This window comes from Typopeltis vanoorti, chromosome 11 (genome assembly GCF_054136105.1).
Source record: "Typopeltis vanoorti isolate ZY-2024b chromosome 11, IOZ_Tvanoo_1.0, whole genome shotgun sequence".
Taxonomy (NCBI): domain Eukaryota; kingdom Metazoa; phylum Arthropoda; class Arachnida; order Uropygi; family Thelyphonidae; genus Typopeltis; species Typopeltis vanoorti.
The window spans coordinates 119,914,810-119,941,000 of NC_143559.1; the positions used below are offsets into that span (position 1 = coordinate 119,914,810).

General features: G+C 34.3%; 1 protein-coding gene across 1 annotated transcript in view; it reads right to left on the minus strand.

Moving 5' to 3' along the window:
* Positions 1–26,191, minus strand: part of LOC150102003 (SEC14-like protein 2) — a 166,551-nt gene that overhangs the window by 41,349 nt on the left and 99,011 nt on the right. Inside the window, exons 8-9 of the mRNA XM_090399949.1 lie at positions 17,512–17,592; positions 13,157–13,243 (exon numbers count right to left, since the gene is read on the minus strand). Of these exons, the coding sequence (XP_090256075.1) occupies positions 13,157–13,243; positions 17,512–17,592 (168 nt within the window). The remainder of the gene's footprint in view (positions 1–13,156; positions 13,244–17,511; positions 17,593–26,191) is intronic.

A 26,191-nucleotide genomic window follows, 5' to 3' on the forward strand; every position in this document is an offset into this window, starting at 1 on the left:
AGATCATCGAAAAATCATACGGTAGGACATCTCGAAAGGACCATCTCTGCTGCTATCGAACTTCCCATCTTCGTCAGAACTGCTGCTTGCAGAATGCGACTCTCCTGTCCTCGGAAAAGGCTTGGCACAGTAATAAAACTTAGAACCCAGAGCCCCTTTGGCCTCTCAATCTCTGCCTTTTATATCACTCTCCCGACCTTGGCTCTTCTTCAAATTAAGTCCCCCAGATTTACTGGAGGGCTTTCTCCGTCACCCACGCTATCATTGGGTTTTGGAGGAAAAACTCACAATCCGCTGACCTTCGCAATTGTCGCCAGCCCTAGGTCTATTTGCCTAATCCTGTCTGAGCTTAATTTATGTTATAATTCTAGTGGTTCTTATTCAAATATTCTAACAATTTGTTACCAGATTTAATACAGCAAAGTGAGTTATACCTTATTTTAATTACAAGTATTTTATGTAATTTAATTGCCATGTAAAATTGACATAGAGAAAACTATTTCTACTTTTATTCTATATGAGATTTTACAATGGTCTGCTGACTTGTCATAATGATAGTGCTGAACATATTTCTTATGTTCTCTGAAGTTGATATTAGCAGATCATCCTGTCTGTCCATAGTAAGCCAGGTCACCAGCACACAGCACTTTAAAGGAAAGAGCTTGTCTTGGTGAATGAATGAGGTTTGCCATTTTGATATATTGTTTAAATGTGGTATGGAGCTGATATTAAGAACTAGATATCTTTTCAAATGTGCCCAGATGTATAGGATCATAATTTTGCTGTGGTCTTGTATATTAGGGAAAAGAAGGGATTTGAGGAGAACATTTACCATCTGGTAGGACAAGAGAAAACAATATGCCATTTGCAATTTCGTGTTTGCATTTTGTCAGACACATCACATATCATGATGGTTCTTCAACTGTAACTAAATCTGCAGTGTGCTTGGGGGGGGGGTTAATATAATAATAATTAAGGAGAATGCTATATTTGAATTACTAAAAGGTGTAAATATGTAGACCATCATTAATAAGCCATGTGAGGATAGGAAATATAGGGAGGAGAAAGAATAAGTGTGAACAGAAATACTTGAAAAATGCATTATTAATATTACACAAATTAAGTGGATATTGAATCCAACATTATTTCCAAGCCGAATATAGAAACTCAAAGAGTTTCATGCCGAATATATAGAAACTATAAAAGTTTCGGCAGATCCAAACATAAGCCAACACCTGGTTCAGGCTTGGGCAACTCATAGTAAAGGTGGAGTAAGTTCTGATCACTGTCCTCAGTATTTTCCATAATGTAAAGCACATCTCCTTACGGACATGCATGATGCTATACATTATGATGGGGGGGGGGGGGGGTCACTGCCCAGACTGGTTTCGACCTTTGTTGAGGTCTCATCAGTGAGTAGGTAGACACAGATGTAAATACTGAGGTAGTAGTGATGCAGAAGTTATTCTTTACCATACGAGTTGCCAAAAGGTGCACAAAGAATTACTGAGATAAAGAGCCAAAAAGGCTTCACTTTGGCGATGCAAAATTACACAAGCTTAATTTGTGTGATTTTACATCGCCAAAGTGAAGCCTTTTTGGCTCTTTATCTCAGGAATTATTAATAATTAACATTGGTGATATTATATGCATGTCCTATAAATTGTTGGGTGAATAACATGTGATCACCTATAAGCTCTGGACATGCATATGTGCATTTATAATGGCATAACAAAAACTTATAAGTAAAGGAAAAGATTTATTTGCAAAGTATAAATAACTATATGGAGGGGCTAATCCAATGAACTAACAACAGTGATCAGGTGATTCAGCAGGCATGGCAGGAATACATGTGGACTGATGGAGCAGCAAATTATCTTGTAAAATTTGTTTGTATGTTGTGTATTTATTTCTCTGTTTTATTTATATTTCACTTGATTTTTCTAAGAATTTTTTCCTGTTCACTGAGGACCAGTATATGTTTTTCATATAGTAACAGATACATCATTTCCAATCATCATCAGAATTGTCCACTCTTTTTGCAAATCCTACATTGATTATTATTATTTTTTATATTTCAGTGGCTCTTCTGTTTTATCAATAATAGATATCTTGCATATGCTAGCATTTTGTAATAGATCAGTCACTTCCTATAATACATAGAAATATTCATTTTTATTAAGGAACAGATGAAGTTTTACTGCATATATTCTTTCCAAAGATTGGAATAAAAATGTTCCTGTACAGTGAAAAACAGTCCAACCTCAACAGATGCTATACTGTATTGACAAAGCAAGAAAAACAAGTGTAGTTTTATTGTATCACTAAATACAATATAGACATTTACAGTTTTCTGGAATGATCTTTGTAATAAAAAACACTCACATCCCACAGGCACTATGCTGCATCTATGCAAACAAAACAGATTTATTGTAGCACTACACATAATGGCTAACTGAACACAATTGTCCTTACATTCTCTTTCAAATTTTCAGTTCCAGAAAATACACGTAATAGTTGTTTATAATGCAGTCATTAGGTACAGAAAGCAGACAATTTATGTAAAGCAAAATGATGCATATGAGAATATATATAACATGAAATCAGTATGAATTATATTTGAGATTTTTGATGTCATTAAAGACACTTCACAAATGCTAGTTTTACAAATAAAATTCTATTGAAAAAGACTAAGATGTGACTAATACTGTAACTACCATGCTGAATAAGCTTAGGGAAATGTGACTGCCCGACATGGAGACAGCAGTTTATGAATGTAGACACTGCCAGCACAAATGTATTAATGGCAAAATCTATTACCCTAGGTTTTGATATACTGTAAACCCAATAATTCAACAGATCTGTTTTTCTAACTTATTAGTAAAGAGAAAGAAATCTTTTTCATTATATGCAAACATCTGCTTTTCCTTTGTGTTTGTTTGTGAAAGATCATTTATGCCACTAATTATGGTCCATTTAATTACTAGTTATTACTATTTGTGTACGTAAACAATCCCTGGCTCCTCTCTCTGATGATGTCCTTATATCTGAGAGAAGAGTCTTATGTAGCTCAATCTAACAACTGGAATGTCACCAAATTTGGTAGGAGACTAAGATGGAAAGAAGGATTCCACAAAAAAAATTTTTAGTTTGAAAAGTTGCTGGCTGGGAGAATATGATGCTGTACAATGTAAAAACAATGTAATGCTGTACATGAATGCAAGTATCAGGAATAAGGGTGAGGATTTTTTTAGCATTGGTCCGCTCAACTTGGGCAAAAATTATAAGCATCAGTGAGACCTGGTTGACTGAAAATGATATAGTTACAGGGATAGAATGTTAAAGGTATTGTATTTTCAGAGAGGATAGAAGGGACAGGACAGGTGGTGGGGTATTGCTGATGATAGCTTAAGAATTACAAACCAACAAAATTAGAAGTTAAAGAGGATTTTAGGTCTGGGAGAGATGGGTCATTTGAGACTGCCTAGTGTGAGATAGAGGCCAATAGGACAAAATATATTGTTGGGTGCTGCTACCACAGGAAAATGTAGATGCCACGTTGTGCCAATCTGCCAATCAGCAGACTGGCACAATGAGTGCAGGCCAAAACAATTATTATGGGAGACCTTAACTGTGGGAATTAGATTCGGAGGGAGGATAGGGAAATAGAAAGATGGAAGTGAAATTTATACAGTTGATAAGGGATAATTAAATTAATCAACGTGTTATAGAGGGGACAGGAGTTTTGAGAGTGTTGGTTCTGATAATAGCATCAGTAGATATACTAATAACCAGGGTATACACTCTGCCTCCAATTGGGGAGATTGACCATGCTCTGGGAAGTTGTCAAAGATGTGGAATTCTCTGTCAAGAAAGAGTTTATGTTGAATTATAAAGCTGCTAATTATGACAGACTTAGGAATCATCTTGGAGTAGTGCCATGGCTTGGGTAGCTACTACAGTAGTGCTTTGGAAGTGGTTCAGAGATTGTTTGAGAGAAGCAGTATAAGACTGCATACACAAGATCAGAAGGATAAACCAAGAGTTGGAATTAAGTGGATAAGTAGGAATATAAAGCAAGAGCTGCAAAAAACACATTATGAAGAAAAGCATTGTAAAGGAAAAAAGCAAGAAGAGTGAACAGTATTGTAAAAAAAGGCAAAATCAAATTAGGAGGGAAAATTAGCTAAGCATACCAAAATAAATCCAAAATAGTTTTTGTGTTATGTAGCAAGTATGAGGAAAAATTACTACGATAGGATGATTAAACAATTATGATGGTAGGAAGGTGACAGAGGCAAAAAAAATAGTTGAATTTCTTTTGCCTCAGACGCATATCAAAATTGAGGTAAATGAACAGGAGGTGTTCAAGTATATTGAATTACATGAATGTGAACACAGCAGTGGGATTGAATAGCACATCAGCCATGTGCTATGTGAATGTGCAAAAGAACTGTATTGCCTCTGTTGAAGTTGTTCAATCTAAGTCTGAACTGTGGCAGGATTCAAGGGGAATGGAAAGAGAGTATGATAGTTCCATTGCATAAAGGTTGCTCCAAGATAGAGGTAGCAAACTACAGACCAATTAATATATTAGCAGTAGTTGCAAAAGTATTGGAAAAGTTCGTTAAAGGTAAAATCTAACAGTGGATGGACAGAGATGCAATACTCTATAGCAGGCTTGGCCAACTTCATTCTATATGAGGGCCAATACATGAGTGGTAGCGTCACAGGCTGCACACTTTTAGACAGAACCTAAATAAAAATAAACCCTGCATTTTTCCAGGGCAATAGTGATATGTATTGAATTACTATATTTGTTAAATCATTTTACTACTGGTAGAACAATATAAAATAATTGAAACTGAGTCTCTGAAACTGATCAATGTAACCAAAGCAGAGCAAGTGCTTTCAATGGTAGATTTCAAGTGCTTTCAGTGATAGATTTCTATGTGCTCCAGAGCACATAGAAATCTACCACTCCCACTACTACAACTCGCACAGAGAAGAAGCAGTAGATTTTATAAATTGAGTAATCATTTTAAAGCAATTTTGATTCCGTGGTGAGAATATAAATTGTTTCCGTCATCAGAAATAATTAATATAATCAGAAAATCTGCGGTCGAAACTAATAGCTAAATTGATAATACATATAATTTAATATAGCTTTCATCCTGCTGCAGGCTGCACAAAATCACGATATGGGCCGCATGCGGCCCGTGGGCCTGCTGTTGGCCACCTATGCTCTATAGTGTGCAGCTCAACTTTGTAAAGGGTAGGTCCTGTCTCAGTAATTTATTCAAATTTTATAATAAAGTTACAAAACTGGATAAAGGAAATGGCTACATCATGATACTGCTGGATTTTGCAAAGGCATTTAACAGAATACACACGACTCTTACAAAAATTGGAGCAAATGGAAATGGATATGAAGCTAGTAGCATGGATACGGAGTTGGCTGACAGACAGACACCAGAGAGAGAGAGAGTAGTATATGGTGGAGTGGAATCTAGGAGAATGAGGATGATTAATGGAGTACCTTAAGATTCTGTAGTAGGACCATTATTCATTAATTTGTATATCAATGATATACACAAAGATTTAGAGGGTATATTCAGCTGTTTGATGATGATCCAAAACTGAGGAGAGCAATAGTTGATAAAGGTGATGTAGATACCCTGTAGGATGATTTAAATAAATTGGCATTGTGGACAAAAGATAATGATTGTCAATTTCATGTTACAAAATGTAAGGTTGAAAAGGTTGCATAAGGTGTATCATATTGAGAGGACTTGGGGATAATGATGGATAGAGAGTTAAAATTCAGAGGGCATATTGCAAGTTGGTAAAATAGCTGAAAGGATTACTTGGATGCTGAAAAACATGCTAACAAGTAAAGAATAGGGAAGTTATTATCCCTATTTATAAATCCATGATTCAGCCACATGTTGACTATTGTGCACATTGGTCACCTGGGTTTCTTTGGGATGAGGAGGCAGTAGAGAGAATTCAGAGACAAGTGCCAAGCTGGTGACAGGGCTGTGCAATGCCCCTATCCTCATAGGGGCATTGCACAAAACTTTGCACTAACCACACTCTTATACAAAGTTGTGTAAGAGTGTGGTTAGTAGGGATGTGTGGACCAGTATTTTTGCATGGAGAGTGGTGAATGAGTAGAATGGATTGCCAGAATTAGTCATGAATTCCCTGTCAGTGAATGAGTTTAAGGAGAGATATGATAGTTTTGTATGTATAATAGTGTATATGAGGTTTTGTATCTATAATAGTTAGGTAGGGTCTCCCACGATGAGTCTCCGGACTCCATCGAGATACCGTATAATAATAATATATTCGAGTTGTAAGTCAGCAATTAGAATTGAAAGCAGCACAGGCAGATGGTTTCAAGTTAAATCAGCTCTGGTTAGGGTGAACAGGATGGGGGAGTTCCAAAAACTCTGGTGAGTCGAAATCTCACTCAGTAACCTAAAATGATCGCTACTAAACTCATCACTAACTCTGTGGTGGTTTTGCTCTGTGACCACTGAGCAGAGCTACTACTCTCCAGGAAGCAATCAGGGTGCACATTATCTCCACTGTTATTCATCATCTATATGTCCAGAAAGTTAAATTCAATATAACTGAACCCTCAGTTGGTCATAGTCAAATTACTGAAATATAGTGCAAAAAAAGGCTTCAATCTGGCACAAGTAAGATAATAAAATAGAGAATATTATGGATTTAATACATCAAAAATTTGAAGTAACTGTGGCATTGGATTGCTGGCATAAAATTTAGACGGTATTCATTTTTGTACTCTCTCTAGGTTTCTGCCTTGTCTATGATGAGAACAGAGTTCAAAATAGCTGTCAGGCCAGTGAAACCTAATTTATATGCTAATAAAAGAACATACAGGCTCTTAGACGAAGATTGTATCTTTAGTACACAAAGCAGCGGCAATGCTGAAAGTTATATTCTGATAGATAGCTCTCTGATAATTTTTCAAAACTTTTCTTGCATTTCTTTCTATATTTGGATAAAAACTATGGTTGGATCCATAACAGCCTTCATTTTAATATCATACTTATGCTAAATTGAAGTCTTGTGGAATAATAACATTATTTATGGAATAATATGTTATTATTCCATAAATAACATAAATATGTTATTTATGGAAATATTTCCATGAATAACATATTCTCAAACACAATGTAAAAGTTTACTGGAAATATCTTTGATTCTTCAAATCAGGAATGGAACAAGTTTTTCAGGTTCCTTCACTTTATTAAAAATACTGCAGAAATTATTTTGGTTTTACCTTATATGAAAATATGGATGTTAAATATTTATGAAAACCATTTTCAAGTAAATTTACTGGAAAATAAATATGATTTTAAAACCTTTTATTTTCTTGCAAAATTTCAAATATGGCTATATGTTTGTCATAGGCTTAAAGTTTTAGATACATTGTTATTCTGCTTTTATGAACCATAAACACTTTTAAATCGCATTTTTTCAAGATTTCAAGATTGTTTTTTTAAAATATCATACATTTATATGCATTTCAAAAAATAATCCAATCTTGTTCCAATAATAATATCCAATACTTATCAAATCAAAGGCTATTCAACATTAAGAAAAGACAGACCAGATCGTTCTGGTGGAGGTTACTCCTATGGACCAAACACATCAAATATAAAGAAATAAACAGCAGTATAAATAATGACACAGAGGCTCAAGCAGTCAAGATATTTCTAAATGCATTATTACAATAGTCAATGCATATCACCCAGATAACACAGATATAAATACAGAATCACTTCAACAACTAAGTCAAACAACATTGGATACAAAGATCCTTTTAGGAGATCTAAATGCCAAAAGTCCAACTTTGGGCTCCCCACAACTAGATCGGAAAGGAGCACAAATAGAAGACATAATTGATGATCTAAACCTTGAGATTATAAACAACAGGCACAGAAACAGCATTAGACATCACCACAGTAGATTATGAAACTGCGAGTCTTACCCAGTGGAAAATACTAAAGAATGCCATCAGTGATCATAGACCTATTATCACAACCATTAATGTGCAGCTAGACCAAAAACCACAGACAAAGAGATCTTGGAACTTCAGAAAAGCAAATTGGCCTAAATACACATAACTATTAGAAACATATTGCACTGGCACACCTACTAGTAAAGAACTTGATCAGCAACTACTAAAACTAACTAACAACATACAGAAAGCTGCAAAAAATTCAATTCCCAGAGGTCTCAGGAAAAACAATTGGGTTCCATTATTGGAAAGATCACAATATCGGTGCTATGATCACTGAAAGAGATATTATCAACGAACAGTTAAAGCAAAATAATACATAAGATAACAGAAAGAAGTTAATAGAATTAACTCAAAACACAGAAGATGAATTTTTTAACTCCAACCAAAAAAGTGGGAAAAATTCTGCAATAGACTAGATCCAAGGAAAGCCTCACAACACTTGATCACCATCAGATTATTAAACACAACACTTCCAGATACTGATCACTCTTCAAACAGTTCCTCAGGAACCAATACAACAACAACAAACAAACAAACAGATGGCTGAAAATCCAGAGATTACAAAATTCAGCTCAGTGGGAAAAAATTTTCTTTGAACAAGGATTTCATCAAGGCTGTCAATGACTATTTTGAACAATTTGACAAATCCTACTTTTTAGATTGGATGAAAAAACTGGAAACTCGCTCGACCAAATATGTTGACCTCGATAGAGACTATGTTGTGAAATAATGGTGATTTTTTCCAAAAAAAATGTGTTTAACTTATTTTTTTACCAAACTTTTCAAACAACCCTTGTATATATGGCAAAAATGTGTGAAATATACCATAATGCAAATTAATTCACATTTATATTCATTCTGAAAAATTCCAATTACCCACTCCCCTTTCTCAACCTAGGAACTAAATTATAAATAACTACTATTTTTCTACCGATTTAATATTTTTTCACTTCACTTGACAACTTCAAGAAAAGAAATAAAATGATATTGAAATTTTTTTCACTTGATTATAATGTAAATTAAAGATGCCAAGAAATCATATTTTTGGTTTGATCCTTTATCCAAGTGTAAGAAAGTTAAAGATAAAAAATAAAAAATAATTTAATTTTAAAAAATTATTTTTAATTTTTTAAAATTAAATTAAATTAAATTTAATTAAAAAAAGTAATTATTTTTTTTGTGGGAGCCAGGCCCAAGTGGAGATACCAGGCAGAAGCATTAGCAAGGTCATCTCTACCTATAGGAGTTGCATGGCTACCACTGAAGAGACCTCAATAAAGGTCAAAACTAGTCTGGGTAGTGGCCCTTCCCTTAATGCATAACATTATACATATCCACAAGGAGATGTGTTTTGCATTATAGGAGATACTGAGACAGGAGTGTTGGTAGCTTGCTCCACCTTTGCAACGAGTTGTCCGGTGTTGTACCACCTTACCCCAGTCCCGAAGATACTTTCAGGCACAAACTTTGATTGCTCACACTTGGATCAAGGATTAAACTAAATTTATTATAGTCTAACCAAGTGAAAAATAAACTTTTAGCATAAGCTAGTAGTTGCCGATACTTTTCATCCATTCATCCTTTAATGTTTACATTGCCAAAATGAGGCCTATTGGCTCTTTATTTTAAATAAAATTATGGTGTTGTGTCTGCTGAAACAGGTGCTTTTAAAACTGGACTATTCCTTTGCAATTTGATTATTTTGGCCGCGATCTTCTTTATCTTCTGGACTTGGCATCAGATGCTTAGGGAGAGAGTATTTTTATTTTCACAAAGATTTTTATCATACTTTCATCCATCAGTTCATTTGACATCATCAGATGCCATATGGTCACTTCTTTCCTTGGTAATGTTCCACACTAGTCCTCACCAGGTTGTTCTGTCATATGCCTTTCTAGAGATGTCAACTCTGAAGATCAGTCACTCCAGACACACCATCCAACTATCTCATTAAAGGTGTATCCCTTCTTCTTCCAGGAGCTTTATTTCGATTACTGGCTTGAGAAGACCTCCATCCTTTTGTTGAAAGGATGGAGGTCTTCTCTGAAATTCCAAAGAATTTCAGCTTTCTTCTGCGAATATCTCTAAGGAGCCTTAAAGTTCTGCCAATTTTTTTCTAGCACCCATCCATCTGACTGCCTTTAAGTATATGATATCCTCAACTGCCTTCTGTAACACCACATCTCAAAAGCAACTATCCTTTTCCTATCAGACTTCTTTAGGTTCCATGTATCACATCCATAAGTTGCTGCTGGAAAAACAGCTGCATCCAGAATACTGAACTTTGTTCCTGTGGAGATAGACCTATCCTTCCACATTTTAAACAAGTATCTGACTGTTGTTTTAGACATTCCTAGTCTTCTTCTGATGTCTTCTGAACAGCAATTCTTCATATTAATAATAGATCCCAGGTATTTATCTTTAGGGAGTCTAAATTCTTTATACTTTTCAATAATCTGTCTAAGGAGAAAGGATCTGATCTCTTGTACCTAATACCTACTCTTGTTCCTCAGGCATCTCTGCCTCAACTTTGGTCTCCATCCTATTTAGGATGATCTTTAATAAATCTTGCTTGCATGAGAGATTAAACTAACAGTTCTATAGTTCTTGCAATCCTCCATATCTCCCTTATTGTGCAGTGATATTGAAGACAGACTTCTTCCAATCTCTAGGCCATGATCTCGTCTACCATATCCTTTTAATCAATCTATGAAACACTTATCCCTCCATTCCCTATGGCCTTAATTAATTCTGCTGGGATTCCATCTGCACCTAGCTGGGGCCTTATTGTTATTAAACTGTTTAATTGCTCCTTCAACCTCATGCCTAAGTGGAGGAGGAGGTTCCAAATCAAAATTTCCGTAAGAGGGCATCTCCAAATTTTCCTTATCCTCTCTGCTGTACAGTTCCTCACAGTGTTTGACTTCCAGTTCTTCTCTTAGTACTGCTGTTTCTGTATTTGATGACATTCAATTGGGCTTAAACTTGTGCTTTAGGTCACAAACTAACTTAAACATCCCTTTACACATATGCAGCATGACTCTGTGTATAATTGTGCCTCTTCATCTGTTCTATCTCTTCACACTTATTAGCATAAAAATTTTCCTTCTCCTGCCTGATGGTTTTTCTCACGTCTCTATGTAATCTTTTATATTTTTCAGTACTTTGTTTCTCCAACTACCTCCTTTCGATCAGATCCCATGTCAAATCTGATATCCATGGATCTCTTGGTCTTCTAATTGGGCCTATGAGAGATACTTAGCCAAGAAGTATCTACCTCATAGATACTTCTTGGCTGTATCCTCTATTATAACCTTGACCCATTTCCACAACATTTCGGGTGAGTTCTCCTCACTAATCTCAAAAAAGATCATCCAACCATGTTGAAGTTTCTTCTGTGAACCCATTAGGGATTACTGACATCCAGTCTTGTGGGATGGGCATGACTTGGAAGGTTTCGGAGTCTCAGTCTTACTTTGGCTCTTAAACTGATGGTCAGTACCACATTCTGGTCCTGGACAAGTATGCACATTGAAGATGCTTGTCTTTCACCGTTGGAGAGCCAGGATATAATCAATCTGGTGCCTTGACCAATCCATGTTAGATGTCCACGTATATGTCCTTCATGAGTGTTTCTGGAAGCAGGTATTGGTGATAACTAATCTATAAGCATGGACAAATTCCAACAGTTTTTCACCACAGGTGTTACACTCACCCAGACCAAACATTCCACACTCGGGATTCGCTCTCTCATACTCTTTCCCCACTTTTGCATTTAAGTCCTCTACAATGAAAAGTACATCCCTTTTTGGCAGGCTATAGGTTTTCATAGAACTCACTCACTTCATCAGGTCTATCTGTGTGGGGTACATGAACTACTATGATGATTGACATGTTGGTAGGATGAGCCTTAAGGCTAATACAAAGTATCCTGTCATTAATGGGATTATAACCAACTCTTGCCTTAACCTTCCTCAGTACTCCATGATGTTTTGAGTCACCTCCTAAATAAATAACTAGTTTACCATCTTGTTTTTTGAAAAGACTTTATCCATTCCATCTGGTCTCTGTAATTCCCAGAATGTCAATTTTATACCTTTTCATCTCTTTACAGACAATATCAAGAGTGCCCACCTATAGACCTATAAAAAGTATTTACATTCTAAGTGCAGATATAAAGTTCACCCTCTGAAATTAATCCAAACCTTCTGTATTCTTCATTCATAGTAACAGTGACTTGTGCTGGAGACTGTAATATACTTCTTGAACAGGAACTTTTTGTGTAGGCCCTGAACACAGCTCTGATTATTCTGTGCAACTACCAATGCAACAGGAGATGTATTATAAGCACAAACATAAAAGGATTTCAGAGTGAAGTCACTGCAAGAAAAAGTGGTAGGGGTTGCAGAAGCCCTTTCCACATATTTGGGGGAGGGGTTCATCCCAATTCATTCCACATCGACCAGGTGGAGTTGACTTCACCTAGTAGGCTTAACTTTAGTCTACTAGATGAATACCCAGGAGAGAAAGTAGATTCCCACTGCATAAGACAAAAAGAAATAGTAAAATAGGAGAGATTTACCCCTAGTCCTTAAATACTCTAATAGCATTAGAGTATTGGGGTGTCTACAGATCATATAACAGATGTGTGTTACATGAAGTAAGGCATGGTCCAGCATCAAGTACCTCAGGTTTGTCACCCCCATACTCATTAAAGTGAGCCCTTGAGGAATATTATACTTTCCCTATATAAAAATTATTTATGTCACAAAAAAGTTAGTTTTATGTGTTACTAGTTCCCCTCTATAATCCTCTCTATCTTAACCAAGTGTCAAGATCAAAGCTGATATTACTATTATGAAACAATGCACATATATATTTTTTTCTATAAACTTATAATATATATAGTGCTTTTTTTTCATTAATACATATAATGTATTAATTGTACACTAATTATACAGAATGATTTGTATTTACATAAAAAATTGAGCCAAGGTTATCTTGACCAATTTTCTATATCTAAACAATTCCTTCAACAAATGGAAATATGAAAATTATAGCATGAAAAAACAACATGAAATATAAATGTCAGTTTACCTTTAACATAGACGTGTATCTTTTTTGCAGTTTCATCACTGAGAAAGGGCTTTACCATTGCATAGGCCACAGGAAAAAATCCAGGAGCTGCAGTGAAAAGAGACTTTCAACTGGTATATTTTAAGTTAGGTAATAAATCTAATTGATTTCCATCCTTCAGATGCTAATGTTATGTACACCTTTAAGTTGTTTATAGAAGAAATTCATTATTTAAGATCATTATATACTACAAAATCCATTAACTTTCTGCCATTTTTATTTAAAGTCATCATCATCAAATTCCTGATGTGTACCATTGGAGGTGTACAAGATATTATGATAGTACTATATGAAAAAAATTACACCATTACAAATATTCTATTAACAATTTTCCTCCAAATTAATTTGTTATATGTCATGACTCCATTACTGTTGGTCACATCTTATATTTTGGTCTACTTCTTACTGCATCAATCCACATGGATCTTGGTCTTTCTCTGGATTGTTTTTTATGCCATTTTGGCAAAAACGCCTGTTATGCTAACCTTTCTTCTCCAATTCTGTTTAAGTGATTATACTACTCCTCTAGATTAGCTCTGCTCACACATTCCTAAATACTAACAATGCCAAGTTCTTTCCAAATATCCTCATTTTTAATATGACTCTGCCTTATTATTTGATGTTAAAATTTGTTTGAACACTGTCTTACATTTATATATATATATTGCTCAAAATACTAAACATCAGTTTAGTGTTTTGAGCAATTTCTCTCTTATTCCATGTAAATTTATCCAGTTGATTTCCTACCATATACCAGCTTTGTTAATTCCATTGTCTATTTCCATATTTAATTTGCCATCTTTGCTAAACATTGTGTTTAAATAACTGAAATCCTTTACATATTCTATAGGTTCTCCAATCTGGGTACAGTTGATGTTTCTGCCTATTTTCATAGTCTTATGTCTTTTTATTGCTGATTTTCAAGTCATATTTGTTATAGCATTCAATTTAGTTAAGAAATCCTGAAAACTTGTACTGGGTTAATTTAAGAGTATAACATCATCTGCATAAAGTAAAGATCTGAGAACAACATCTCCAATTTTGACGAGGCCTAATGCCACTTCTCTTCATAATGTGATCCATATAAACGATGTGCAATCTTGTCTCAGACCTCATTTGACATCAAACCATCTTCCTGTGTCTACTTCAATTCTAACTGCTGAACTTTCAATGCAAATACAGACTATGCTTTGATTCATAATCACATTTACAGTAAAAACAACACAAAGAGAAAGGAAAAAAAATGTAATTTATTAAACTCACTAATATTTCACTCGTTTTCTAACTGGCATTATCAGAGCACAGTTAGAACTGTAATAGGCCCACAGAACTAAAGTGCGTAATGAGGAAAAATATTTAAATTGTAATTGACAACAGTATTAATGCCCTTATGTGACACACTCTATGGGTTGGATAACTACAAATTTAATTTAAAGATTTTAATTCCCCCCCCCTCCCTTGGTATTATTTATACCAGCATTTCCCAAACTTTTCCTACGACGGAACACTTCACAAATCCTGAAATTTTCGGGGAACACCTTGGTTATTTTGTAATGTATTAATTAATAATTAATTAAACATAAACATCAAATTAATTTGTGCTGATTTTCATTGGCATACATCATTCTGATCACCAAAAATTTATAATATTATTATAAGTACTTAAGAGTGAATGCAGACTTTTTCTCCTGTGTGCTGATAATTTCCCCCTCCTTTTGTACATCCTGGAGATCGCTTTGTAGGCTGGAGGTGGATGACTCACTATCTGTTGCATCACAAACACCTTCAATAAGAGATTTCTTAATACCAAAATTAAACAAAGTCCCTTGTCTCTTATTCATATTAAAATTTAAATCTGCAGGCCTATTACTTTTAAAAAATCATGGCACTACAGTTTCGAAACTTTCACCCTACAATACGAACTTGCGAAGAAAGTATTCAGTATTACTAGATTTGAGAACCGGATACAGACTACCTTGATCTTCAATTTTAGTGGAAAATTTTCTTCATACTTCCTTGCTGATTGGTCACTAACATTTGCAACACAGATATTATTTCTTTCAGTTTTGAGAACAGAGGATGAGCCACCCATTGTTGTAATTGGCAATTTTGTTACAAGGCAATTTTTATGATCGGTCATAAACAGCGATATTCTCTTTCCTGATTGTTGAAAGATTTCGATGTGTAAAAATTAACGATAATTCATGAATATTTCCATGTTTAAAAATATGCCACTCGGTCACTGATTTGCTACACAGTTTCATTTCCTTCAGTTTTGAGAACAGAGGATATACGCCACCCATTGTTATAATCCGTGTTTGCAGGCAATTTTTATGACCAGTCATAAACAACGGTATTCCCTTTCCCAATGTTGAAAGGTTTCGATGTGTGAAAATTAACGATGCACAGATGTTATTAGGCGTTCTGTGTCTGAGCTTTTCGACATATTCACGAATATTATTCTCCTCGGAATATTTTCACTATAAAATATTTATTCATGAAAAATGCTTAACATTGTTCCGCGAGAAGTTCTCCTGGAATTTGTCATTTTAGTTTTAAGAAAACTAAAATGACAAATTCCAGGAGAACTTCTCACGGAACACTGGTGTTCTGCTGAACACAGTTTGGGAAACCTTGATTTATAACATAAAACATTGTTATGAATCATCGAGGCCTCAGCCTTTCTATATGTAGAAATGTTTTGCTTGACATCAAATTCTGCTTACATTATATAATTGTAGCATTATAGAAAGAACAAAGTCAATGCATGGACAAAAGTACAGAGTGCCAAGGTGCTCTGATATGGGGAAATGTGAGAAAAGGAAGTTATCCACTATGAGACATGGTGGAGGACCACAGAGGAAACTGGAAACCCCAAAATGCAAAATTTAGAAGGCACACCATAAGAAGCCTGGTCACTGCCAATTGAACAAGTTTCTGAGCCAGACTGAAATGTCCTGGAAATGTGAAGAGCAACTACTTGAGATTTTCCAAATTTTTCACAACATATAAAAAAAAAAAAAGTAAATAATATTGGCTAGGAGATCAGCTGTAGAGTGAGAGAAGTGAAATCCATCTTGCAGGACACTAATTAGCTGCTATCTCCAAGTAGTGGCAAAAGAAGTTGGTTATTGATGACCTCTATGGATTTTGAGAGAAATAGAGTAATGAAATAAGATGATAGATGGCTGACTTTTTTTTTTTTAATGGGGGAGGAATAAGCAGATGAGCATGAACGAATGTAAAGAAATTACAGTAAAGATGTTAATCTGCTACACAATTTTTGAGAATAATCAGGGATACAATCAGGACAAGAAGACTTATTAGAATCCAAGTTTTTCAAGAATTCTTCTAATTTTTTCCAATAGAAGTCAATAAGAGACCTGTGGAGTGAGCTGTTCTTGGTATAGTGGAAAGTACACTGACATAGTCATCTGGGACCAGCTGGAGATATGAGAAGTAGAAGCATAGAAAGGTAGAATTCCATCTGATGGTGCCCTTGAAAGAACAAGGTAGAGCAGAAGGAAAGTTTTCATTTGGTCCTTTCTAAACTTTTTTTTTGGCTGTTGCAAGCTATAGCATAAGCTGAGTGTCTAGAGTAGTTTTGATCTTCAGCCACTGTGCTATGCTAATCCCCCCCCCCCCACACACACGATTGCCATGGTACACTTATTGGAGAATAGTGTCATTCCAGTTAAGTGTTTCTGTCACTTGTTCAGAAAAGATGAAGGGCACTCCACAGTAAAAGAATCTTGAAGATCATGGTCTAGGTTTCTAGAAGAGAGCTGAGAGGAAGGAGAACTAGTTAAGAAAAGGTCCATGGTTGTGGAAGGTTAGCAAGGACTGCAGTTAACTCTTGCTAAAACAAACTTGTAGGAACAACAGAAATACACATACAACTGATATTTATAAAATAACGATAGATATTTATTACATTAATGAAATGAGGTTTTCACAGTGTAAGATTGTCCATTATTTATCAGGTTAGAACCACACATAACACACTGAATAATTTGATATATAAAAGGTTACTGATTTAGAAATCTCTCTCTCTGTTAATAACTTTTTTTCTAATTTTGTAATTTAATCTGACAATGTACACAGATGGATGTACTAGTCATAACAGTTCTCTTTCTGAATGTTATACGTGGTTCTTGTCCAATAAACAACAATGGATATATTATGTTAGTCACAGAACTGAATGCAGAGAAATACTGCAAGGGAAAATTGCACAGAATTCATATTGCACAGATCATTATTTTTAACTGATACCATAAATTAAAGTTTTCTTAATAGCTTGAATTTGTTTGATTTACCATTGATCACATATGCTTTTTTCAGACGCTCAGGATAATTATCTTCGAATAACTGCACTAAGTGTGTAACCATATCCACAGCTGAAAGTAAAAATACAGCATTTCATTAAATAACAGGCAAATGATAATATTAGTCTTTTTATAAACCTATAGTACACAAGCTGGCTATGAGTTTCTACATGCTTCTGTCATGGAGATGCAAGTACACAGAAGATCATGTATACTCAAGATCATTAGAATTCTTGAAATGATATACATGAAATATTCATGTTGTCCTAAATAAGTGAACTTTATCAAGATGCATTTCATTACAAATTTCTAATGTGTTAAACATAAAATGCTATACCTTTCTGCTGATGAAACATACAAGATTGTATTACAAATGATTTAGATGAATATCAAACATGACTGGAGTTGTTATAAAAATCCACTCAAGTGAATCGGTTTAATTAACTGGGTAAATAAAATCACAGGCATGAAAGAAAATTAAAAACAAAAGATCAAAACTAGAAAAAATCTTCTAATGCATTTTTTCCCAAAGGAAGTAGGTAGAGCTCTTAAAATTAGAATTAAGAATAATCATCATCATAATCTTGATATGTACCCCCTGATGGTACACATCAGGATTATGATAGTACTACATGAAAAAGTTACACCATTACTAACTTCTGATCAACAATTTTCCTCCAAATTAATCTGTGATCTGTCAAGATTCCAACATTATCAGATCTTATATTTCTGTCTTCTAAGGCAGCGCTTCCAAACTGTGGGCTTGCAGCTCCCTTGGGGGCTGCAAGTTTTGTTGAGGGGGCCGTGAAATAATGAAAACAAATTTAAAATGTTTTAAGACTAAGTAGATTTTTTTTTACTCTTAAAAGAAACGTATTTAATTATTATTATTTTTTTTTTTGTTCTTTTTTATATTTTAATGAAAAAAAATCACACACTGGTGTTGGTTCACAAATTTTGCTTCTTGCATATTTTAGCGCTTAATGAATATTAGTAAATATATGCTTATTCATATAAGTTTCATTTCAAAGGTATTGATAAGAAACACAAAAATGATTACAAACGCAAAATCTTGAATATAAATTGTATTGCATATAAATACAATAAATATCACAATAATATATGTCTATATTACGATTTTTTTTCCGATGGGGAGGCCATGAAATATTTTAATTTTTCCAAAGGGGGCCTTGGCATCCATAACTTTGGGAAGCACTGTTCTACGGCACTTCTTTACTGTATCAATTCACCTATATCTGGGTCTTTTTCCTGCCAACCTGGCAAAGAACACTTGTTCTGCTAATCTTTCCTCTACCATTTTGTTTAAACGACCATACCAGCTGAAATTAGCTCTGCTAACACATTCCAGAATGCTAACTTTGGCAAATTCTTTCCTAATTTCCTCATTTTTAATATAGTACTGCCATTGATGCCATCTCTTCATTCTCCCAATCTTTCTCAGAATTTTCATATCTGTGGTCTCCAGTCTGTGATCAAGTGTTTTATTTCTAACCATTTCTAACTAAATTAGTCAAAGTGTTTTGAATAATTATTTCTTATTCCATATAAATTTCTTCAGCTGACGTTCTACCATACCAACTTTACTAATTCTGTTGTCTATTTCCATATTTAATTTGCCATCTTCAGTAAATATTGTCTAAATAGCTGAAATGTTTCACTTGCTCTATAGGTTCACCATTCAGAATATAGTTGATGTTTTCAATGTTTCTGTCCATTTTCATTGTCTTTATCATTTTATTGCCAATTTTGATACCAAATTTATTACAACAGTGATTCAATTTAGTCAGGGAATCTTGTAGACTTGTACTGGATTTATTTAGAAGTATTCCATCATCTACATAAAGTAAAGAGCTGAGATCAATATCACCAATTTTAATATCGCATTCCTTCATGATGTGATCCATATAGATAATGAATAACAGTGGAGATAATGCTGCACACCTGGTTTAGCATCAAACCATTTTCCTGTACCTCCTTCCATTCTAACTGCTGACTTAATAAAGAGATACCATATTGCTTAATATAATGTCCAAATTACATCCTATAACTGTAGCATTTTGAAAAGCTTTCCCTCTTGGCACCTTGTCATATGACTTTTTCAGAATTAAGAATGAAAGCAACAGAAATTATTAAAATGTCATTATAATACGTACTTTCATTTCTAGAATAGATAAGTCACAATGCATTCAATAATGTAAAAAGCAATCAATGATCCAAAAATATGAAACAAACTAACAAAGTAACTTTTCAATGCATATCACTAAATTGCAGAGATTTTTTCTGTTATATTATTAACCATCTTTTTACACACACAATTTCCTGAAATGCTATCCAACTTCTATCATGGCCTCACTAATTAATGTAGTATTATTTATAATGAAGTGATTAGTAGTAAAACATCTACATATTTCTCCAAACTGATGCATTGACTAAGCAATACTTTAAATTCAGAGGTAATGATCAACACTTGAATGTACACTATCTACCAATAATTGTATGGACACCCCTGTTATTTGAAGTTATGGAACATTTCAGGTTTGTTAATAACAAAAAAACTGGTGCACAGATAGTAGGAAGCAATATTTTATCGTAGCAGTTGAATACAAGTGGCATGGCAACATGATATGAACTCAGTGACTTCAAAAGATGTGTTGCTGGATTCTGAATATATAGAGATTGGAGTAATTATTATTTGCTTCAGAATCCAACATGATCTTCCATCACAAAGGCTAGACTTGTAAATATTATTTAATGTAAACAACTTATTTTACAATTTAATATTCATATAACTACTTTAATTTTGTCTAATATTTAATTAATTAATCAAAGATATATGTATTAATAATGAAAATACTGTATTAAATATTATTAAGCTATTTTATTCATTACTATATTAATATTATAAGAACTTATATTTGATAATTTAACTGCGCATTAATTGAAATGTAAATATTCCTTATTTATTCCTATTTGTAGAAGTTTAGCGTTATGCAATACCTTGATTTTATTATGTTTTGTTTTGTTGTCATGGAGACATATGTAAGTGAGCGAGCACGTTTTGGAACACCACGTGAGGAGAAGGTTTATTGAAAAGAGTTTTAGAAAGAAATCACAAGAATAATTTAGGCAGGAAGAACAGATATATAAGCGATGAATGCTGAAATTAAGATGAATTAATTAAGGGGGATTAGATAGATTAAGAGAGAGAGAAAGGAGAGGATTGGCATTAGGTTGGAATCGGAGCATTCGGGAATCACAGTGCAATAATAGCGAGTCGGCAAGTCACTCAAGGAGCTAATAAAGTCTACTAGTTGAGAAGCAGTTAGTTAATAAGTTGTAGAATAACAATTATAGCTACGGAAAACAGCTGAGAGACTATTAATTAGACTAGCAATACTTGAATTGAGATATAATTTCAGGGCCGACCTGTCAAGGACACACAGAATCTTGAAATAAAGCAACGCATAACTAGAGGATAGTAGAGGCTGTAGAATTGAAGTTTACCGTTAGCTGTGTTTAGAATTATAGTGCCTAAAGAATTATTTGAATGCAGGAGGAATGAACAAAACAACTGTGCATCTAAAACCTCAAGTTAAGAATTATTGTGTGTTGCCTTATTTCATGAGTGATCAGTAGTACTTTATGCAACAACGTTTGTTTATGTGTATTGTGACCGATGATTAATTCAGTTATTGCTTAGAAGAATTTATTTAATGAGTGCCGTTTACTGTTTAAAGTGTTTACAGTTGTAAAAAGTGTATATGTATAAGTAAATGAAGATAGAAGATTATCGGTAAGATTATTCCAACCATTAATATTCCTATACAGAGAAGTGCGAGAGTTTCATCCTAGAATTTCCTTATACTAACAATAACTATTGAGGAAGTTAGCTAAAGTGTAAATTTAAAAATGTTTGTTTGTGAAGAGGTATTACTGCAATTTTTGTTGTATTTGGAACTTAAGGAACTGTGAGAAGACTGTATTATAGAGATAACAGATTTACTATTGTATGAGTTGAATGATTGAATTTATCTGAGGAGTTAAAATGTTTGTGATATCTTAATTATTGATTTGAATTTAAGTGTAAAATTTGTGATTCTAAATTAAATGTTTGGTTTTTGTTAATCAAAAGATGTATTTTGCCTGAATCTCTTTTACTGCACCATTCATAAAATATTCGAACCAAAGCGGGTAAATTAAGTAAGTTAAATATACTCGGCCAGTATATATATTAAGGAGAAATAGTTGAGGGTTGATTTATCTTCAATTCTTGAACTAATTCAGATATAGAGTGGCGCACTCTATAAATATAAATTTTCTCTATATTTGCATTAGAAATCAACTAGCAACTATTTTTTAGGTTAAGAACATCGTAATAACTAAATGTCGGATCCAAAGTATAGATTGAGAAGAAGTAGGATCCAACAGTGTCATCATGGACTGTCACATTGGTGGCATGTCCATACGTGCCATTGCCACTCAACTGGAACATCCAAATCAATAGTTGGCGATGTAATCAACAAATGGAGACGTTCTGGCATCACAAGTACAGAAAAACACCCAGAATGGCTGAAAATGACTGATGAGAAGGAGGGTGTTAAAATGGATGGCATACAAAAACCGGCTACAATTGGCACAGACCATCCACGATGAGTTCCAGAGTGCCAGTAACACCATGGGGAGCACTAATATTGTAAGAAAAGAACTCCATATACTGAGTTTCCATGGAAGAGCAGCAGCACACAAGACAAACATCAAACAATGAACAAGGTGGCTTATCTGGCATGGTGCAAAGAGCACGTGAACTGAGCAATTGACCAATGGAAAACGGTACTCTGGAGCGATGAATCAAGGTTCACCTGTTTCCAGTCTGATGGTAGGGTGTGGGTGCAGCCTGGTGAATGCTTGTTACCACAGTGTGTTGTACTCACAGTAAAGTTTCCGAGTTTCCAGCAGAAATAATGGAGATAGCGTAACTCCTACATTTGCGTATGGACAGCCAATAGACAAGAAGTAACCAGACGCTCACGTGGTGCTGAAAGACGCGAAAAAGTTTGGTAAGGTGAAATTACTCTATTTTGTGTATAAAATTCATTAGAAGAGAGAAGATTGTTTGTGAATGTGAAATTAAGAACAGTATTCTAAAGAACTCTGTAGACAGTCTCTAATTTGAAAGTTAACCTCCTTTGAGAGAGTAAGAAGAATTGTTTGGAAAAGATCTTTAGTAATTGTATGTGACAGGATTAACTTAATGAGATCAGAATTGTGGATTTTAGTAATTGAGTAACATTAGAATGTTTGTTTATATTATCTTATGAATAGCATTACAGAAAGGAATTTTAGTTTAACTTCATATCATTTGCTATCTATCCCAATATGCAGTTATTGTGTTTCGCATGCTTTACAATGTTTCTTAACCTTTGATTTAATTTAGAGCATGTTAACCTCTTAACTTGAGTCTTTTCATTTCGTATTGAGTAAAATTTTTTTGTGTATTCTGTTTAGATATTCCAATAAACATGTCATATTTACCTAAACCTGAGTCATGCCTGATTACGATTCCAAACTACCACTTATAAAATAGAGAACCTATTTTGGTGGGAAGGATTTAGAAAATAAATATAATTATAGATTTTGGTCATGACTACAATAGTCTGAATCTATACAGCAGCATTAAAGTAAAGTATTGTGTGAGAACGGCTAAGAGTCTAGTATTGTCTCCCTGAGTAGGAACCTTTTCTACTATAGGATACTGGCTGGCGCAGCATAATAAAAATTTGCCAGTATCCGAAGAGGAAACAGTCCTAGATACAAATAGATGTAAGCATATTAAAGGTCCGATATCTGAAGAAGTAAAATAGAGATAGAAGGATAGAATAGATATATATAAAACAGAATATATAGAGAAAGTAGCGACATAACAATAGAGCAGCCGGTAGGACTTTAATTGAGTAAGCTTTTGAATAAGAAAGGATTTAATCAAGTAACGACTAATTAAGTATAAACAAGAGAAATAAGAAATTAAGTATAAACCATATAAATGAAATATTTAACAGGGGCCTTGTTTAACCGGGCAATGTCCCAGCTGGCATGACATTCTGTCATGTTGTACCATCATTTTTTATTTTGATTTAAGCCAATAAGAATACAATCTGTTTGGTTAAATCCCAAATTGCCAGCCCATCCTCGTTCATTCACTATCCAGGTAGATACCTAACAGTGTGCACCACGAGAAGGTGAGGATTGGACATTAGGTCAGAAGCCCAGGTCTGTTCTCCACATTCCTTTAAAGGCTATGTGGGGATCTCCTCTCAGTTATACAGCTTTGAACCTTAAGTACACCATCTATAGTTGCTTTACCACAAAATGTTTTTCACTAACAGTGAATTTCAACAGTAAGCAAATTTTTACCTATCAAAAATTAGATTAATGTGCACTTCTTAATTACATTTCTCAATGCACTCATCATACACACTCCAGCAAACTTATTTGGAGGCCTGAAGTGGCTAGAAAAAATTTCATGTTCAGTGTCTAGAGCAGATCTTCAGGTCCCAGTAAAAATAAATAAATAAAATATACAAAAAATATACAAAATCAATAGGAAAAAAAATCCCTAACCAACCCACGGTATGAATGTACTATAGGTTTATATAATATTTCGTTGGTGGGAACAACATAAAAACTTGTAGAAGACTCATTGAGTGTGTATGCAATAACAGAACTATAGAGGGATGAGGAAAGGAACACAAGATGTTTCAAGGTGACTAACATCCAAGCAGTATGTGTGTGTGTGTGTGTGTACAAACACACACACATTACTTTCTGAACTCCCTTGTAATAACCATTATAATCATACTGGTTAAATTCTGTCAGTGAAAATGCATCAGATAAAACCAAAATTGTAAAACAAAAATCTTCTCATGTGCATCCCATCCTGAACCCCATATTTTACTAAATTCTATTGAAATTTGTTTTAATAAGATTATTTTGTCCCTTTGTGTCAATGGTCTTAGTGAAACAATTTTTGTTTAGTAAGACTCAACAAATCTGCTAGCATCCTGGAAGCATGGGTATAAACAGATGGACAAAGAAACAATTCATAGATGCATATGCAATTTGCAAAACATATCTTTAAAAAAAAAAGTAGAACAAGCCTAATATGAATGATTATAAATTTTGCAATTATTCAGACTAAGATTACAACAGATCTTATTTTACTTACATCAGGCAGAGAAGCCACAATACATTCATTATGTTTGAATTGAATACATATTTAAGTTATATTTAAAATTTCTGAACTAACAGTCTACATCAGGGCTGTCCAACCTTAGGTAATCCGAGGGCTGCATCACAATACGTATCTAGTAAATTTGGTTGTGCGCTCACGTTCCCTGTGAGCGCCCAGAGCATGCGCGTTGGAACAAAACAGTGTGAGAACGCTCTGATACATCTAATATTTGAAAAACATATGGGTGTACAGTGATGTAAAAAACACCAAATAAAATTAGCAACATCGAGATTATCGATCAGTGATAGAATTAAAATATCTAATACACATTTGATTCAGATTATTTTATTTTTTCGCTCAGGAAAATCAAAACCCACAGGCAGGCCAAACAAAATAGCACTATGGGCAGTGCTTTGGACAGCCCTTGTCTACATGATGAAAGCAATAACAAACCTTAATACAATAATTATGGAGAACAGTTTTAGGAAATTATTAATTAGTTAATAAATTTCCCTTAAAATATATATGCATATATATATATATATATATATATATATATATCACTGACAGAATGCCCACAGTCATTTGGAAAATACAGAACCATCACATTTTGGTCATCTGAAAGTATGACTTCTTGGAAGTTTTTTTCCATCAACTCTTGTGCTGACAACCAAAGAAAAATCACCTCCCACTATACCACAAACAGCTCAGTGAATGCAACCTCTAATCTTTCATCAGAAATACATAAGAAAATTCCTTAGTCTGGATACCAATGTCTCCCACTCCAACTGTGCTCAAAATGAATGCACTCATCATCCTACACTACCTATTCAGGTGGTTCCTACTCTGGCATCCAAAGGGAAATTACTTCCTACTGGAAAGAAATTCAATTTCAGCATAATTGAAGACAGGCATTGATGTAAGAATTCTCAATGGTAAAGTAGAACTAGCAGAAGAATTACAGAACAGGAAATATATTGCTAAATAATAAGTATAAAAGTTATATTCCAGCAGCAGTAGTAGTCAGCAAAAGAAGAAATAGTTATGGTGTTCAACACTACATGGAGACAAACTCCTTCAGTGACAGGCAATTTCAAGCAGATGATGATGATTTATTGTTTTAATGGTGCAAGAACAGCAAAGGTCATACAAGTACACAAAGTAATACAATCGACAAACATCCATGCCCTCAGCAGGATTCAAACCTGCAACACCTGTTGGTTGGAGAGCTAATACGCTAACCAATATCCAACCAGCTATAACCATAGCTTATCCAACCAGGTTGGCTTTTCAAGCAGAGTAACATGAGGAAATTTCAAAATGGGAAATTGGACAATGAGACTTTAAATTATATATTTAGTTTAATCCTTTATCCAAGTGTAAGCAAACAAAGTTTGTGGCTGAGGTATCTTCAGGACTGGG